This window comes from Rhinopithecus roxellana, chromosome 20 (genome assembly GCF_007565055.1).
Source record: "Rhinopithecus roxellana isolate Shanxi Qingling chromosome 20, ASM756505v1, whole genome shotgun sequence".
Taxonomy (NCBI): Eukaryota; Metazoa; Chordata; class Mammalia; order Primates; family Cercopithecidae; genus Rhinopithecus; species Rhinopithecus roxellana.
Window position 1 is genome coordinate 30,517,926 of NC_044568.1, and position 17,496 is coordinate 30,535,421.

Below are 17,496 nucleotides of genomic sequence, written 5' to 3' on the forward strand. Positions count from 1 at the left end.
AAGTGAATCATTAATATTAATGTCCTATATGTTTCACTTCACATTTTGAAACATGATACATTTCAGTACCTAAATTTTTAACATTTTATCATTTTAATATTTGATGGGAGCAATGTTTCCAGAGATGTTTTTAATGTTTTTTTTAATTGAATAATTCTAGCTGGCCAACTCAGCCAATCCGCACATTTAGCTCTCCAACTACCATACAACGTGCTTGGTTTAGGTCGGAGCGCAAATTTTCTTGATCATCTGTATGTTGGTATTCCCCGTCCATCTGGAGAAAAAGTGAGTGAAAATTCATTTTGTTTACAATTAATCTGTGTTTTAATATTCACTATTTAAGTATTTAAATTAAATAATTTGAACGTAATTGAATTTTAATTCAAATAAATCAAATATTTTTATTCCCTTTGAAGAATAAAGAAAAATGTATTGGTAGTGACCTAAGTTTATCTTACATAGAGCACATTATGATTTTAAGATACCGTGTAGTTTTTCCCTCTCCTCGCCCATAAACCTCACCTATCCATCTATCCTACTTTTTCATCCTAACATTTTTCACCACCTAACATGCACATAAATATTTTACTAACATAAATACTATTATACATATGTGTATTATTTATATAATATGTATAATCATATTACTTTACTTGCTTTGCTTATTGTCAGTTTCCCCTTAACTTGAATTTTAGCTCCAAGCAGCATTTGTACATAGCCCTTTGAACAGTGCCTGCTACATAAGTGTCTGATAAATATTTGTTGAATGAATGAATTCATAAAACACAAATATAATCTTTCCTTGAAAAGATGAGAAAATTTTCCAACAGATGGCACAAAAGCCTTATTTTTGGCTTAATAGTGGTAAACATAGCTTCATCCATACCTAGAATTTGAATTTCTCAAAGAAGCTACATTTTTCCTTATTTATTTAGAATACTAATTGTGTTTTTTAAATGTGCTAAATGTTAAATGTTCTTAAATTCTTCTTCCAGTCTATACGAAAACAAGAGTGGACTGCAATCATTCCAAATTCCCAGCTAATTGTCATTCCATACCCTCACAATGTCCCTCGAAGGTAATGTCCTTGCTTGAACTGATTTGGTAAAGACACTGCTAACTCTGAATTATAGATACAGTGATGTCTTTTAAACTCTCTCATATTCCTGCTGTGTTCCCATGAGTGCCCATCCTTAATTTGCTTATGGCAAACTTTAAATGACTAAACATACTTACATAAATGGTCCCAGACATTTTTCATGAAGAACAAATTCAATCCTATGAGAAAAACAGCAGGTTAACTAATTAGGGATTTATACATATATTCTGCTTTAATAAACTGCTCTTCCATTTACTAGTTATAAATTCAAAATTTCAGGATACTAAATCTTTGTATAAAGCACTGATCTTTTAAATAAATTACTTGAGAAGTACTATATATCCCACAGTGGTTGGGCACAAATTTTGGAGTTAAATAGATGTAGGCTAAAAAACTCAGCTCCATTGCTGGCTGACTGCAAGACTAGGAGCCAGTCCTTTGTCCTCTCCAAGACTCAATTTCTGCATCTGAGGGTGAAATATACTTAACACAGTGCCAAGCATATGGTAAACGAACAGTAGGTATTTTTATCCTTATTAACAGAATACATTTATTTCATAATACAGCGTTTAATTCTAAATCCTTAAATAATCTTTGTTCATTTTTATTTAAATTTCTAGATTGATTCTATTCTTTTTAAATTAGGCGATAAAAGTATTCACTAACATTTCAATTTCATAGGGAAAAATATGCTAGACAAATATCAACATGAGAAAATAACCAAAGAGAAATGGTGAATTTGTCTATGAATATGTAACCAGTGGGGTCCCCTGCTTGTTACATTCCCTCTGAAAATACCAGCTTCATCATTCTTTATTAAACATCTCGATCGAATGTATTGAGTGCCGAAACCAGCTTATGCCACCTCATGAGCTGACTCTGTGTGCATCTCTATTCAGTGAAGTCACACTGAAATCAGTTATGGTGGGAGAATCTACTCCATGAAAATTGGCAAGTATCATAAATAGGGCTTCCCCAACCCCTGTCTACCTCAGAGCCAGTTTACCAGCATACCAGCAGATGCACTTTATGGTAGATTAATGGGCTTTAGAACCAAACTACTTAAGAAAATAAACTTTATCGCAGCCTTATGCTTGGAATAAGATGACATCATTGAAACAGTTATAGTCCTAGTTCAGATTTTTTTAATGAGCCTATATTGTATGTGTTAGTTTTCTATAGATGAAATTTACAGTAAAACTAGAAAATCTGGACCATGAGTAGGAAACTATATAAAGTAGGGTACTTCTATACAGCTCAGTAGCATGACTTTTTTTCACTGCCACGGACATAGAACAGTCTCTTAAGATGGAGTGGTAAGCAAAACAACAAACAAAAGCAGCAACAGCAAAATGTAGAAGAGTATGTGTAATAAGCAGGCACTGTGATTAAAAAAGAAGCTATCTACACATACATGTTCATACATGTATAAAATATCTCTGAAAGGATATGCAGGAAACTGGTAAGAGTGACTGCCTCTGAGTAGAAAACTGAGGATTGACTTTTGTCTTTTTTTTTTTTTTTTTACCAAAACACATATTCCTGATTTGTTAAAAATCTATTTTAAAAGTATAACTAGCCGGGCGCGGTGGCTCAAGCCTGTAATCCCAGCACTTTGGGAGGCCGAGACGGGTGGATCACAAGGTCAGGAGATCGAGACCATCCTGGCTAACACGGTGAAACCCTGTCTCTACTAAAAATACAAAAAAAAAAAAAAAACTAGCCGGGCGAGGTGGTGGGCACCTGTAGTCCCAGCTGCTCGGGAGGCTGAGGCAGGAGAATGGCGTGAGCCCAGGAGGCGGAGATTGCAGTGAGCTGAGATCTGGCCTAGGTGCCAGAGCGAGACTCCGTCTCAAAAAAATAAAAATAAAAATAAATAAATAAATAAAAGTATAACTAGCAAAAACATTTCATAAAAGAACTGTTTTCTTTTTTTTTTTTTTTTTTTTTTTTTTTTTTTTTTTTTTGAGGCGGAGTCTCGCTCTGTCGCCCAGGCTGGAGTACAGTGGCCAGATCTCAGCTCACTGCAAGCTCCGCCTCCCGGGTTTACGCCATTCTCCTGCCTCAGCCTCCCGAGTAGCTGGGACTACAGGCGCCTGCCACCTCGCCCGGCTAGTTTTTTGTATTTTTTAGTAGAGACGGGGTTTCACCGTGTTAGCCAGGATGGTCTCGATCTCCTGACCTCGTGATCCGCCCGTCTCGGCCTCCCAAAGTGCTGGGATTACAGGCTTGAGCCACCGCGCCCGGCCAAGAACTGTTTTCTTAAGTATGAGTACAACACTAAGAGTAGCTTTCAACTAATTAACAGTATTTGGTTTTTTAAGGTTTACTTACTCTTCTGAATTTCCAGAAAATGATACCATAGCTTTTTTCCATAATCTCAACATTTTTCATGTTTCTCTTACTCTTTCCAAAGAAATGTTCTTTTCAAATTTATGTTCATAATAAAAACCAAATTGATTTTAGATTTTGAGGTATATTTTGAGGTTTATTGACTAGAGGCTAACTTATGGATCAATAAATTTTAATTATCCCAGAATAAGTCAATAGCTACTTGCTATTTACCAGAACAGTCTTACCTTTATTAAACTTTTAAAATAAAAATATAGCCATTACCTATTTCTAGGGAGAACAAAAAGTTATGTGTATATAACAACCTGCAGAGTTGGTGATACAGTCCTTAGTTTTAGGCTTTCAGGGTGTGCAAATGCTATCTTACACAGACTGTTTTAAAAGGAAAGAGCTAGTTCTGTTTACTGAAGACCTCTAGTCTGTATATTGCCATTAATAGTGAGGGACTAAAGATGATTTTGTAAGTGATCTGAACCTAAAAGTCATTGTAGTAATTGCTCCAACATGATACAAAAATTATAGAAGTTCTGCACAAGCCATCAACATTCAAAATATTTATGTTTTAGTTGGTCATATTACATATGTGACACAGGTCAAAAATGAGATGATACAGAAGGCTTCTAGGATCATGTGACTCCCTTGCTTTACAAAAGTTCAGGATTTCAAATTAAGCAGGTAAATCAAGATGTAAAAAAAATGTCCATGATTGTCCAAAGTACCCTTGGATATGTTTATTAAGAATAATTCTCACAGGATCAAACTTGGAAGATGAAAAACATTGAAATATCTCATCAAAAATTCTATTTCAGTTGTCTAGGTGAAATATAAACCACAGCATCATCAATATTCTCAGCACTATCTGATTTATAATTGCTTTTGTTTTATTTATAATGAATGGACAGATGAACGAATGGTTTAATGAATACATTGTTTCATTAATTAATAAGCTGTTTTGCTTTGGGGTCGCAATATAACTTTGTTATTTTTAAGTAAAATTTGTAATTTTAATTTGTTCTGTTTTTTCTACAGTTGGAGTGCCAAACTATATCTTACACCAAGTAACATTGTTCTGCTTACTGCTATAGCTCTCATCGGTGTCTGTGTTTTCATCTTGGCAATAATTGGCATTTTACATTGGCAGGAAAAGGTTTGTTCATTTAAATGAAACATTAACTTTGGTTAATTTATTCTAGTAATACATACATTGCTCTTTAAAAACACTATGTTTATTTTAAACTGTTTTCATATGACTAGAATTTCATCATTTTTCAAGTTCTGTCCAAAGCATCATTTTATTGATGATTATTTTATCCCTGGAAGTGACTAATGTCTCCTGTCAATTCATACAAATCACAGGAGATGTCTACTTTAAAAGTTTGATGGTGTACAATAGTAATAAAGTGATCATTCAGAAATCAAAAGGCATTTAGAAACAATTTCATAATGACCTGAAAAATAATAATGATTTTAAAAAATGAACTTGTGTTCAGTATCTACTGATAAAGTCATGGACATTCTTTGGCTAGGATTAACAGCTATCTCTTTGAAAAGAATTAGAGTAAAAAGAGGTTAAATTATTTTCTCAGGGTTTACGTGGAAGGTAACAACTAAAGCAATAAACAGCCAGGCACGGTGGCTCATGCCTGTAATCCCAGCACTTTGGGAGGCCAAGGTGGACAGATTGCTAGAGCTCAGGAGTTCGAGACCATCCTGGGCAACATGGTGAAACCCCATCTCTACAAAATATAAAAAAATTAGCCAGGCACCATGATGCAAGCTGTAATCCCAGCTACTCAGGAGGCTGAGGTGGGAGAATCACCTGAGCCCAGAAAGTTGAGGCTGCAGTGAGCTGCAATTGCGCCACTTCACTCTAGCCTGGGCAAAAGGAGTGAGGCCCTGTCTCAAAAAAGAAAAAAGCCATAAACATCTTTTTCATCTATAAGTATTCTTTGCATTAAACTGATTTCTGTTCTTTAGTATAATACTCTAAATAATAATTGAAAACAAAACTCCCAAATATGTAAAAGATTTTTATGCAATGTTTATGTGAAGAAAAAAGAGGCTATCACTGTAAATTTATTAGCAGTTTAGATATATGTGAAAAAGCTAGTTTCTATTTGTATATGGGTTCCAATCAGTGCCCTCAAAATAGGGCTTCTTTGTGGCCCCAAAGAAAGGTGTTTTTCTTTTTTTGCACCTACACTCTGGATTGTCATGCCATCATAATCATTTTTTGCTAACTAAAATTACCGTCTTTGTTCTTTTAACGTATGAAAAAGAGAACATATTAGTTGTTCCATAAATGTTCTTTTTCATACTTTCGTCGCTTTTAAAAAAATCACTCCTTTCATATCAAAAACAGCAACATGCAGTTACATATTCAGTTAACCTTAAGATTGCAACTTAAGAGTAAGATCAAGGACAACCATACATACTTTGTCCAGAAGTATCAGAATATCATCTGAAAGATTCCATAGTTCTTGACCTATGAAGCAAAGGAAATTAATTTCATTAATTCCTCAGTAGATCTGATTACAGCATAAACATTGTGTGCTTATAACAATAATTATGCAGTAGCCAAAAATTAAAGTTTTAAGTACAAGTATACATTTGACCATGTATATACTGTGTCTCCTGTGGCACTGTGGTATCTCAAAGAGGTAGAACCTCTCTAACCACTTTTTTACTTAAGCAGGCTGGCTCCTTCTACCATTTTCTCACTGCAAGCTTTCCCCAGTGTCTGTCCCTGCCCCTCTTCTTTCAACACTTTACCTGCCAATTTCATCTAAAATCATGGCTTCAGATATCCCCAGCTCTCATCTCTAAAGGTCCTTCCCTATTTCCAACTATCACCATGATAGCTCAACCTAGATGACTTACAACACCTCAAAACCAGCATTCTAAAGCTTCATCTGTCTTACTTGCCTACAAGATTTCATCAATTGCCTATGGACTCTTCCTCTGTAAGAAGTTCTACAGCTGACTTCACCTCTACATTCCTACTGCACTGCTTAACCCAGCCCCTTCTTACGTCCTACTTGGTCTCTTTCTTTCCGTTCTCTCCCCTTTCCATTCCATTTAGCACACTCATCATTCAGTTTAGCCTTCATCATGTCACTCCCCTGCTCAAAAAGCTCTGGTGAATATCCATTGCCTTTTATGTGTAAAATCCTTGGCCTGGCCTGCATATGACTTCCATGTGACTCCACAGTCTTATTTTTTACCAGCTCCTTTCACATATCCGTGCTCCTTCCAGCCTTCTCATAACTGCTCATGTTGTAACCCCAGTGTGGAATGAATACCACTCTCCCCATTTCCATGCTTTCAAATACTTTCCATGTCTTTTCAAAGCTTTCCCTTTCCTCACCTGGATCTAGAAGTAGTCTCTTAGACTTGGTAACATTTTTCACTTTTTATCTTGAATTACAATTATACAATATGTTTTGTGTTTGTCTTTTTGGAGAACAAGATACAAAACTTCTAAAGTTTTTTTAATATTAAAATATCAAACACAGTATTGGTATTGGGAGTATTGGAAGCAAAGGGCCAATGAATATCTGCTAAATAAACAATTTAATGAAAAAATAGACAGAGTCTCACTCTGTCACCCAGGCTGGAGTGCAAGTGGTGCAATCTTGGCTCACTGCAACTTCTGCCTCCCAGGTTCAAATGATTCGCCTGCCTTAGCCTCCCAAGAAGCTGGGATTACAGGTGCCCACTACCACACCCATCTAATTTTTGTATTTTTTTGGTAGAGACAGGGTTTCACCATGTTGGCCAGGCTGGTCTCGAATTCCTCCCCTCAAGTGATCCGCCCTCCTTGGCCTCCCAAAATGCTGAGATTACAGGCATGAGCCACCACCACACCCAGCCATTAGATTTGTTTATTAACATCAGTGTTAAGAATGAGAGAAAAATGCAATCATTGATTTATCCTTATAGAATCTAATGCTTATTCCTATGTTCAAGTAGATAGTAAGTGATAAGAAGCTAAGTGTTTAAGGACCGTAAGTATTTAATGTGCCCTAAGTATTCAAGTATTTCTTGTTTTTTATTCAATTAGTCATTAATTATAAAACAGCTACTATAAACTACAAAAATACTAGAATTAGGGAATCATATCTATTGTCTACTAATTGCTGGAGACTTTTAAAAATGAATCAGTATTTCAGAAATGAATCTTTTTGTAACATTTCTCTACCATTTATAAACGAGTCTAAAATTCTTTTTCAGAAAGCAGATGATAGAGAAAAACGACAAGAAGCCCACCGGTTTCATTTTGATGCTATGTGACTTGCCTTTAATGTTACATAATGGAATGGCTGTTCACTTGATTAGTTGAAACGCAAATTCTGGCTTAAAAAATAGGGGAGATTAAATATTATTTATAAATGATGTATCCTATGGTAATTATTGGAAAGTGTTCAAATAAATATGGTTTGAATATGTCACAAGGTCTTTTTTTGTTAAAGCACTTTGTATATAAAAAATTTGGGTTCTTTATTCCGTAGTGCTGTACATTTCTGTTCCTTTGTGGAATGTGTTGCATGTACTCCCGTGTTTGTGTATTTATAATCTTATTAGTGTCATGATGATGGAAAAAGATGTGTGTAAATAAAAATAATTAAATGAGCAGGAATTTTTGTGTCCACTTGAGTTGGTCTTGCTTCTTATTCTAATGATGCAAATTATACTTTTGTGACTATATCACAGAGTCATTATGCATTCAGCTTCATCACAGCAGGTCAGGGGTCTCTCACTGATGACATACAATATAGTGATCAGACTCTGACTTGGTAGCACAGTAAGACAGACTTGCCTTAAACTCCTAATTCCACCACTTACAAAGTCATTGTTTGAACTTGACTCTTGTTTAACCTGTGTAGCCTCAGTTTTCTTGTTTATTCAGTGGGGCTAATGATACTTGCTTGAGTTATTGTAAACATGAAATGGGATGATGTATGTGAAGTGCTTAGCTTGGTGCCTAGCACAGAGTAAGTGCTCAATATGTGGTAGTTGTCATTATCACTATTTTAGATGATCTTATTAGACTTATACATCTAATTATAGAAATATATAGAGTTGACAGAATTTTATTTTCAGGCATGAAGAAATATTCTTTGGAAAAGCTAAATTTTTGGCGACTGACATATAAAGATTTACTTGCTCATATTAACTAAAAATTATAGTACTCTCCAAGAATTAATGTGCCCTAAAAATTTTCCTCTGAAAACTGATCCTTATCATGTGATAATGAAGAACATTTGATTTCTTGAAAGGAAACTGCTGTAGGCATCTGGGAATGCAAATCTTCAATCACATTTCTATTCTCAAAGGCTTGGAGAAGTCTATAATTTACATTCAGACTTCAATGCAAATTTTATACTGTGAATTTCACATTTCCAAAAAGTTACTTTAAAAAGACTTTAAGACTGAGAAAAAAAGTTTATCAATGCTAATAATTTTCTAATATGCAAATGGACATGTGATGCCTATAAAACACAAAAATTTCTCTGAAAACAATTTTGTTCTTATTTTTTTCTTCACAGTTTACTGAGAATGGCATGTGTTTTTACTTTGTATCTAAGCATGTTAACATGTCTTCTTAATAAATATTCCTTATTGAAACAAAGTATTTCAGTGAGTTTTTAAATAATTATTTCAGAGCATGAATAGACCTTAGAGCTTACGAAAGCATTTATCTGGACTGGGAGACGGGTAAGGTGACTTGCCCACTGCCTCTCTGTGGGTCAGGGGCAAGATAGGACTCTCCTGACTGTAATATTCAGTTAAATTCACTAGTTATCAACCCACAGCACTCTCCTAGGCACTATGTGACACTTTCCCAAAGACAATTGGGCTCATTATTGATATAGCCTGAGTCTTAAAACTCATGTGGTGTCAGGGTTTACAAGACAAATAAAATGTTAATGACAATTAAAACTACAATCAGTGACATTAATACTGTTTCTGTATTTCCAAACGCAACTTCAATATCATTTATTAAGGGACAGCAGGTAAAAAAAAAAAAATGTGTCACAACATTGAGAATCACTAACAAGACCTTTATTTTGATTTTGAATATTGCAGTGGAAAGAGAACAAGGCTTTGAAGTCAGACCAATCTGGATTCAGGGCCCAACTCCCCGATTTCATGACTCTGAATCAGTCACTTCTTTGAACTTTGGTTTCTTCATCTGTAAAACAAAGTTAGTGAGTGATACCTACCTTCAAGGACTGCTCTGAGTCTGAAATGGCAGTTTGTACATAGAAGATGCTTGATAAGTGCTGTTTTTCTTCCTTCCCATTTCCCATTACAGTGACAAACGAACATTTTCTGAGATTTCTTTCCCACTGACTATATGTTAGTGTTATCCATCTTTGGGGAGCTAGGAAGAGTAATTAAGAATTAATAATCATTTTGAAGATACTGTAAATACGTTAATACACCATTTATTTGAACTAGCCCTTTACATTTCCCCATCCTTGCAAGTAGCTAGAATACCTCATAAAAGGTATTCTAGCTACTTGCAAGGATGGGGAAATGTAAAGGGCTAGTTCAAATAAATGGTGTATTAACGTATTTACAGTTAAATCGTGTCCAGCAGACCTCAATGGTATACCTGAGATTGATCTAGGATATTTAAGGGCTTACTCCTCAGGATAAACGTGAATTAAAACCAGCCCTTGTGATTACCTGCACCTGACCAGTTATTTTAAAAGGCTAATACATAGTAGATTAGGGAGTGCTTTTGATCCACAACTGTACAAGGGAAAGGAAGGAAACAAGGTTAGGCAGAAAAGTCAAATTGTGATGCATTCTCAATGGAATGCCTCATAACAACCCTACATCGAGTTCTGAGATAGGATGACCTTTCCTATCTCCTAACCTGTCCCAAGTTAGAATATGAAGGCTGGGCCTTTACATTCCCACATTCATCAGTTACAGGGCACAGGATACCCCAAAGGCCTCTAACAAAACGAAAACAGGTACAAATAACCAGTATCAAAAATGAAAAGGGTATAACTACAGATAATCTATTTATTAAAAGTAGGAAGACTTGGAGAATAACTTTATACCTATGTATCTGAAAGTTTATACAAAATGGAACAATTCCTAGGAAAATATCACTAAAACATAAAAAGAAACAAAACCCTAAATATTCATTCTGGTGGATGCTGTGGTGTAGTGTCCAGATCCAGCATCAAGAATAAAGGACTTACTATCCTAATTTTTGGGAGTGTCATCACTGTTCATCTGCCAACCTCATCTGGAGATCAGACTCACTCAAGATCAGTCCCCTCTTCTTAACATAAAAATCCTAAGTGTTCATAAACTAAAAAGTAAAAGCCAACAGACCTGTAAGGAGAAACATAAACTCGCGATTTGTGTTTGTGGGAGACATCTACACTTTTCTACGGTAACTGAAGGAAAAAGTAGGCAGGAAATCAGAAAGCTTAGAGCTGACCTGAAAAGCACTCAGTCAATCTAACCTAGTGGATATTTATATAACACTCTCACCAACAGCAGCAAAATACACTTTTTCAGTGCACATGGAACACTTACCAAGATAGACCATATTCTGGGCCATAAAACAAGTCCTACCAAATCTAAAAGAATAGAAATCATACAAAGTAGATTATCAGACTATAATAGAATTGAACTAGGGAGATCCATGGAAAATACCCAGATATTTTAAATAACCATAGGGTCAAACAGGAAGTCTCAAAGGAAATTTTAAAATATTTTGAGCCAAATGAAAAATACAACATAACAAAATTTGCAGGAGGCAGTGCTGGGGGGTGGTATTTATAACATTAGATGCACATATTAAAGAAGAAACGTGATGAAAGAAACCAAGGAAGACTTCAATAGAAAGTCAGTGTGTTCATGGATTAGGAGATGCCAATACTCCCCAAAGTGATCTGTACATTTCACGCCACCCCTATCAAAATCCCAGCAGTATCTTTTTGTGGACATGGACAAGATTTTGTGCAACTTATATGAAAGAGAAAATAGACTAGTTTAAAACAATGTTGAAAAAGAAGACAAAGTTGAAGAAATCAAACTATGTGACTTTAAAACTTGTTATAAAGCTAGAGTAATAAAGACAGTGTGGTATTGGCAAAGAGAGACACATAGACCAATGGAATAAAACAGAGTCCAGGAATAAACTCACACAAATACAGACATTTGATGTTTGACAAAGATGTAGAAGTTACTAAGTGGAAGTCAGTCTTTTCAACAAACAGTGTCAGAAAAATTGATCATCTGTATTTGCCATAAATACAAAGGGCAAAGGAGAAAAAAAGAACCTTGATCTAAACCTCACACCTTACACAAAAATTAACTCAAAGTGGGTCATAAATTTAAATATAAAATTAAAACTATAAAACTTTAAAAGAACACATAGAATATCTTCATAGGCTAGGGTTAAGCAGAGTTCTTAGAAATGACACCAAAGTTATGATTCCTTTTAAAAACTAATAAATGTGACTTCATCTAAATTAAAAATGTTAGCTTTGACAAAGACACTTCTGAGAGAATGGACAAGCTATATGTGCAAAGAAAAAAAATTTTTTTTTTGAGATGGAGTCGTGCTCTGTCACCCAGGCTGGAGTACAGTGGTATGATCTCGGCTCACTGCAGCCTCCGCCTCCCAGGTTCAAGCAATTCTCCTGCCTCAGCCTCCCAAGTAGTTGGGACTACAGGTGTGTGACACCATGCCTGGCTAATTTTTGTATTTTTAGTAGAAACGGGGTTTCACCATGTTGGTCAGGCTGGTCTCAAACTGCTAACCTCAAGTGATCCACCTGCTTCAGCCTCCCAAAGTGCTGGGATTATAGCCATAAGGCACCATGCCCGGCCAAGAAAATATTTTCAAATCACATATCCAACAACAGACTTGTATCTGAATCTATAAAGAATTCTCAAAACTCAACAATACAAAAACTCGGACAAGATGACACCTAAGGAAGCTTCTGCCTCTCCCAAAGCTGAAACCAAAGCAAAAGCTTTGAAGGCCAAGAAGGCAGTGCTGGAAAGCATCCACAGCCACACACAAAAAGGGGTGTCTGCACTTCACCCACCTTCCAGCACCTCAAAACACTACAGCTCTAGAGACAACCCAGATATCCTCAGAAGAGTGCCCCCAGGAGAAACAAGCTTGACCACTCTGCCTGATTCCCCCTGACCGTTGAGTGTGCCATGAAGAAGACAGAAGATAACGACACACTTGAGGTCATTGTGGATGGCAAAGCCAACAAGCAGCAGAGCAAACAGGATGTGGAGCAGATCTGTGACACTGATGTGGCCTGTCAATCAGGCCCAGTGGAGAGAAGGCGTGTGTTTGACTGGCTCCTGTTTATGATGCTTTGGATGTTGCCAACAAAATTGGAATCATCTAAACTGAGTCCAGCTGGCTAATTCTAAATAGACAAATTTTCACCAGTAAAAATAAAAAACAATTTGAGTAGGCAATAATTTGAGGATACTTCAATAAAGAGGATATATGGGTAGCAAATAAGCATATGAAAAGATGTTCAACAGGATAAGCCATTAGGGAAATGAATACTAAAACTATGAAGAGATACCACTACATATCTATCATGAATAAAGAATGCTTTCACGGATAAAACAAAGAATGCTGACAATTCAAAGTGCTAATGTGGATGTGGCACACATCTCTTTCTGGTAAATTATAAAACTTTTCTGAGAAACACTACGGAAATTTTCAATAAATGCCCATCTGTACCATGTTAATGGACAGGAAGACTCAAAATTGTAAAGATGTCAAAGCCCTCCCAACTCCACTCATCCCAATGGGGTGTTGTGTTGCTGAGCTTGCTAAGAGGTTTCTAAAATGTATACGGAAATATAAAAGAACAAGAACAGCCAAGACAATCTTGAAAAAGAACAAGGACCTGCTCTACCAGTTAACAAAATAATAAAGTTAGGGTGATTAGGCCAGGCATGGTGGCTCACACCTGTAATCCCAGCACTTTGAGAGGCCGAGACGGTTGGATCACCTGAAGTCAGGAGTTCGAGATCAGACTGGCCAACATGATGAAACCCTGTCTTCACTAATAATACAAAAATTAGCTGGGCGTCATGGCACACGCCTGTAATCCCAGCTACTCGGGAGTCTTGAGGCAGGAGAACTGCTTGAACCTAGGAGGCAGACATTGCAGTGAGCCAAATTATGCCATTGCCCTCCAGCCTGGACAACAAGAGTGAAACTCTGTCTCTGAAAAAAAAAAGCGGGGGGAGGGTTAAGGTGATTAACAGTGTGGTATTGGTGAAGAGACAGACCAATGGAACATATTAGAGAGTGCAGAGAAAGACTCATATACATGGACGTTTGATTCAGGAAGGAGGTAACACCACAGAGCAGAGGAATATGAACAGCCTTTTAACAATAAAAAAGTTGAGACAATTCATTAACTAAAAGATAACTGCACTCCCATCACACAGAAAAATCAATTCCAGGTGGATTGAAGGTGAAATACGAATGCTTCTAGTACTTAATTTAATAACTTCATGATACTAGAGGGTGGGTTTCCTATTCATTAAAAAAACACTATAAAGGAAATTTCTGATATATTGAAGTATATTAAAATTAGTAACTCTATCCACAAGAACTATAAGAAGTCTGAAAGTGTGAAGACAAGTCACCAAATGAAAGAAGACACTTTCAACAAATAAAAATGACTGTATTCAAAATCTAGAAATCCTACAAAATTATTTAGAAAGAAAAAGACAGTTCAATAAAAAATTGAGCAAAAGGATTGACAAAAAGTATTAACTGCTGACAATAACCAAATGTTGGTATGGATGTGGCACAACAGAAGTCTGATACACTCTTAGCGGGACAAAGTTTAAAAAAAAAAAAGTAAAAGCAGTGGTTGGTTTTATTTAGAGTAGAAGATATGCATACTCTAAATCTACATATCACTTCTACTCTTAAGAAATTTTCACACATTTGCACCAGGTTATAGGTATAAAAATATTCATAGCAACTATGTTCAGAATGGCCAAAATCTAGAAACTGCCTAAATATCCATCTACATGGATTTTTACACAATGAAATACTATACAGCCATGACATTTCATGAACTATACTTGCACACACCACATGGATTAATCTCACAAAGTTAAGCCAAAAAGCAAAACACAAAAGCATACACACATCATGATCCACTCATACATATAAAGTTCAAAAACAAGAAAAATTAAACTATATTGTTTAAGGATATATTTATTTTAAAAACTACAAAGAAAAGGTAGGAAACAACAAAAGTCAGAACAGTAATAAACTCTAGGGAACTGGGAGAAGATTACGACCAAGCAGAGGCACATGGAGGACTTTAGTACATAAGCGATGTTTCATTTCTTGATTTGGGTAGTATTTTCATGGCCCTTCACTTTATTAAATTGTACATACATATTTGTTTAAGGTGCTTTTCTAAATATAGATTATATTTCACAATTTTTTAAAAAATCTTATAAAACTTTCCCAAAGATCCCTTTGCAGATCATATATCCAGAAACAGAAGTTTCATTACAAGTCTTAGATTACATATTTTATAGCACAAAATAGTTTGAGATTTGTTAACAGTACAATAATTTAATATACCTTTCTCAAAAATATAACAGTTAAATAACAGTGACATATAGTTGAATAGATGCATTCCAGTCATGTTTGTTTTAAATAGCGTAAGCATATAAGCCAGCACAGATATTCATAGTTCATTAAGCCCTTAAGTTGAATTTATAAGAAATTTTTATTATTTAACAAACATTACCAAATAACTGTATCAAGAATTTACACTTTATGGTTTCATATTGTGCCAGTAAAGTAGCATTTGTTTCAGCTTTTAGTAAATAGGTTTTTTTTTTTTAGAGGGGAGTGTTGTTTTTTAATAAAAGAACACCAGGTTAGAAAGTAAATAGGTTTAAACAAACACATCTCTTTTCAACATGGGATTCTGGTTTTAAAGAAAAAAAAAGATACCACATATGTTAGTAACTTTATTCTTAGAAAAAAACAGTCATATGTCACTTAACGACAGACATACATTCTAAGAAATGCATCATTGTGCAAACTTCATGGAGTGTCCTTACACACATCTAGATGGTGTAGCCTATTACACACCTAGGCTCTACAGTTTAGCGTATTATTCCTATGCTACAAACCTGTACACCATGTGACTGTACTGAATAGTGTAGGCAATTACAACACAATGGTAAGTATTTGTGTATCTAATTATATCTAAACATAGAAAAGGTACAGTAAAAATATGGTATTATAATCTTATGGGACCACAGTTGTGTATGTGGTCCATCATTCACCAAGAGGTCATTATGCAGCACATGACTAAAATTCGGGCATTTCTTAGTTTTTCACAATCAAATGAAAGCTGGTTTCTGCTGAGGCCTCTCTCCTAATGACCAGAATTTTTTTTTTTTTTTTTTTTTTTTTTTTTTTTTTTTTTTTTTTTTGTTTTTGAGACAGAGTCTTTGCTCTTCCCCCCAGGCTGGAGTGCAGTGGCCGGATCTCAGCTCACTGCAAGCTCCGTCCTCCCGGGTTTACGCCATCCTCCTGCCTCAGCCTCCCGAGTAGCTGGGACTCGACAGTGCGCCCTCTCGCCTCGTCGGCAACCGCGCTGCGAGTTTTTTGGATTTTTTAAGTACATAGACAGGGACAGGTTGAGTGAATCAGTGGTATAAACAAGCCAGGCTGTCTTATCCGATCTCCTGGACCTCGTGATCCGCCCGTCTCCGGCCTCCCTCACAAAGTGCTGGGATTTACAGGATGAGCCACCGCGCCTGGCCGAAAGCAATATTTCTTAAAAGCATTCTTGGTTTAAAATTATGCTAACCAGAAATTTAGAAGTTTAGGGGACAGTGTTACTGAAAGAAGTCTTTGACTCCCTGACAGCTCTTCTTCAATATCAATAACACAGGAATGATTGTGGTTCATGCATTTTATGGGCTGAATTGTGTTTCCCACAAATTCACATGTCAAAGCCCTATCCCTCTATATAACTTTTTGGAGACAGGACCTTTAAGGAAATAATTAAGGTTAAATGAGGTCAGAAGGGTTGGACCCTAATCCAATAGAACTGGTGTCCTTATGAGAAGAGGAAGAGACCAGGGGTGCGCATAGAAAGAGTAAAAGGCCGCTGAAGACACAGTGAGAAGGTGACAGTCCGCAAGCCAGGAGAGAGGCCTCAGCAGAAACCAGCCTTCATAACTGTGAGAAAATACATTTCTACACTGTAAGTCACCCAGTATAGCTACACTGTAATTCTGCCACGGCAGCCTGAGCAGACTAATAGAATGCACTTTTTAAAAACTATAATTTTCCTCCCCTAAAAAACCTACAGTTGTGTAATAAACACTGAAATCTTCATATACTGAGAACCCACCTGATTGTTTTTCACTAAACGTCACCATTGCTGTAGCCATATTTGCACCCTGTAAAGTTCAAGATCCATATTATAATTTACTACAAATAGTTTCTACACATAAAAGTTTGGTTCTTTTAAAATTCCTCTACTTTCCTTAGTTCTAATCTCTGTATTAGCTGGTTCAGCCTGCCACAACAAAATACCATAGACTGGGTAGCTGAAACAACAGACATACTTCCTCAAAGTTCTGGAGGCTGAAGTCCCAGATCAAGGCAGGAGCCAATTCAGTTTCTGATGAGGATGCTCTTCCTGGCTTGCAGATGACTGCCTTCTTGTTGTGTCCTCACATGGCCTTTCCTGGTGCCTGTGCATGAAGAGACAGCAGGCTCTCTGATGTCTCTTCCCAACAGGACACTATTTCTTTCAGATCAGGGACCCACCCATACGGCCTCATTTAACCTTAATTACTTCCCTCAAGGCCCTCCTCTTCAAATACAGCCTCACTGCGGGTTAGGGCTTCAACATATGAACTAGGAGGGGACACAGACAGTAAGTAACAATCTCCAAATGCAACAACCTGCTTTATTCCTGTAATGTAATAAAATGTTAACACTCCCAAACAACAGCAAAACA

The 17,496-nt window shown here is 36.3% G+C and overlaps 1 protein-coding gene across 2 annotated transcripts in view; it reads left to right on the forward strand.

Annotated features, from left to right (window-relative positions):
• ITFG1 (integrin alpha FG-GAP repeat containing 1) overlaps positions 1-9,079 on the forward strand; it is a 301,126-nt gene extending 292,047 nt beyond the window's left edge. For both annotated transcript variants that reach the window (XM_030925697.1, XM_010354862.2), the window contains exons 15-18: positions 161-285; positions 996-1,078; positions 4,481-4,598; positions 7,685-9,079. In XM_030925697.1, the coding sequence (XP_030781557.1) occupies positions 161-285; positions 996-1,078; positions 4,481-4,598; positions 7,685-7,744 (386 nt within the window). In that variant the 3' untranslated portion in view covers positions 7,745-9,079. The remainder of the gene's footprint in view (positions 1-160; positions 286-995; positions 1,079-4,480; positions 4,599-7,684) is intronic.
• Positions 9,080-17,496: the final 8,417 nt, after the last annotated feature.